Source organism: Puntigrus tetrazona, chromosome 13 (genome assembly GCF_018831695.1).
Source record: "Puntigrus tetrazona isolate hp1 chromosome 13, ASM1883169v1, whole genome shotgun sequence".
NCBI classification, from domain to species: domain Eukaryota; kingdom Metazoa; phylum Chordata; class Actinopteri; order Cypriniformes; family Cyprinidae; genus Puntigrus; species Puntigrus tetrazona.
The window spans coordinates 22485014-22487378 of NC_056711.1; the positions used below are offsets into that span (position 1 = coordinate 22485014).

Here is a 2365-nt window from a genome sequence, read left to right on the forward strand (position 1 = left end):
TGTTGTATGAGTGGTGTGTGTGTGTGGAAGTGTGCAAGTATTATTTTTGTGTTAGTGTTGTGTGTGTGTGTGTGTGTGTGTGTGTGTGTGTGTGTGTGTGTGTGTGTGTGTGTGTGTTCTCTGCTGCCCTCTAGCGCCGCATCAGCTGGTGATCAGAGTCTGAAGCTGCTGCAGTCATGAAAGGTTTCTCTCACAGCGGCAGAATATCAGGTGAATTTCATCTGAATAAACAGAGCAGGTCTCATCCACTCAAAACTTTACTGAGAAAGACTACATTTGATTTCAACCAGAATGTTTAATATAAGTGTATACAGTTTTGAAGTACATTTGATTGTCTTTCAAACACACACACACACACACACACTCACACACAACAACAACTAATCATATTTCCCTGAATTAGCAAGTTATAAAGATCATTAAGAGCAAAATGTCATAAATAACAGCAAGGAATGCAAACACGCTATCAGAACAAATCTCTTGAAACTATGTCCAGGTTAAATTTCACCCCAAAATCAAAAGGAACTAATTTAAAAAATATTTTGCATATTACTGTAATAGATTACTATTTATTACATACATCAGCGTAAGCATTAAAGGCACTACAGCAAATACTATCTTCATGTTTACATTCTTTACACACTCGTGAGACTTTGGCTTGATTTGTGTGTTTTTTTATTCTGTTATTTTGGGCTGAAATATGAGCTGGACATGTCTCTCTTTCAGAGCAATAAATAAGCTGCTGAATAATTCGACTGTTGATCTGGGTCCCGTCAAACTCGCGTCTCAAACTAACCGAGTGCAATTACTAGGAATCATTAGCTGGAGTCTTAAAGGGCAGCGAGGCACAGTCGTGAGGAGGAATAAAACCAGGTCTGTTTGTTCTGTGTTCCAGTCCTTCAGAACTTGGTGCTCTCTGTGTGTTTAGCTGATATCTGCTTCTCTTTCTCGGGCAGCATGTCGACGGTCACGTCTCTGGAGGCCGGAGGACAGCAGGACATCTCTACGTCGGCTCGCTCCAGCTGAACCGTGACGCTGTGGACCCCGGCGCGCTGGAACAGCTGCTGGATCTGAGTCTGAAGGGTCGAATCCTGCAGGTCAGCGCTCACCTTCACGTGCAGCGAGGCCACGTTTCGTCCTTTAGATAACTCCCAGACGTGAGCCTCGTGAACGCTCGCCACGCCCGGGAGCTTACACACACTCTCCACTGAGACACACACACACACACACACACAAGCGTCAGCACTGAGACACCCCTCAATACACACCTCACCATCTTCTGATGACGTACATTACAAGTTAAGCTGCATTTTAAAAGTCACATGTAATCCAGTGTGTTTATTAATGCGTTACTTGCTTTTCTTTTTCATTCAACGTAAGTTTATTAGCAGCTGACTGAAATCTCTATAAAAACAGGTGTCCTATAAATAAACTGTAAATAACTGATCTTCAGAGGTTAAGAAAATACACTTTAATATGATGTGTCTTGTCATTTAACTTCACTAGCAGCTGAATAAATCTCAAAAACATCAAAACAGATGCAAACAAACTATATGAATGTTTGATGTTGTAAATTACAAGTTAAACTACAAGAAATTAGTTTAAAAGTCACATTTAATTCAGTGTGTTACCTGCCGTTTCTTTGTCATTTCATCTTCATGCTGAGCTATGATTATTTTTTACAGTGTTGCACATTATAACCAATCACTCGAGTCTGTGCTTTTAAAGCAACGGATGACAAAACTACGGTGTACTTAGGTACAATAACCATAACCATCAATCTATATATTAATATCAATCTTTGTTTGAACGACCTGCACAAAAACCTGAAGAAAAGAGTCCTTCATGTTACCGTCTTGAAGCAGGCTGTGTTTATTCAGCAAGACTACACTATGACTACTTGACTAATTAAAGATGGATGAATGCATGAAGTATCTAATATTCCACGCTTCGTTTTATCGACTAATGAAGGCACCGTCCAGAGTGAATGTACTGAAGATGAACTCACAGACAGAGCTGAGCTGCAGGTCCGGAGGACTCATCTGCAGCAGGATCCCCGTCGTTTCTTTGACCAGAGGAGCGGCTGACGACATGATGATGGCCACCATGACCAGCGTCAGACTGGGGTCCACGTAACACTGCCAGTTACACGGGCTCTCAGGGGCCAGGGGCCACACGTAGAACAGAGCCGAGGCCACCACCACCACCACCGAGCCCAGCGCGTCGTTCAGAACATGAAGCAGTACACCTGTGTGGAGAGAGAGAGAGAGAGAGAGACATGCTGTTAACACAGAGAGAGAGAGACATGCCCTTGAGAGAGAGAGAGAGAGAGAGAGAGACATGCTGTTAACACACACAGAGAGAG

The 2365-nt window shown here is 42.8% G+C and overlaps 1 protein-coding gene across 1 annotated transcript in view; it reads right to left on the reverse strand.

The window, feature by feature from the left end:
* Window positions 1-275: 275 nt before the first annotated feature.
* Window positions 276-2365, reverse strand: part of LOC122356263 (zinc transporter 1-like) — a 4035-nt gene continuing 1945 nt past the window's right edge. Inside the window, exons 3-4 of the mRNA XM_043254794.1 lie at window positions 2009-2343; window positions 276-1207 (exon numbers count right to left, since the gene is read on the reverse strand). Coding sequence (XP_043110729.1) covers window positions 900-1207; window positions 2009-2343 — 643 coding nt within the window. The 3' untranslated portion in view covers window positions 276-899. The remainder of the gene's footprint in view (window positions 1208-2008; window positions 2344-2365) is intronic.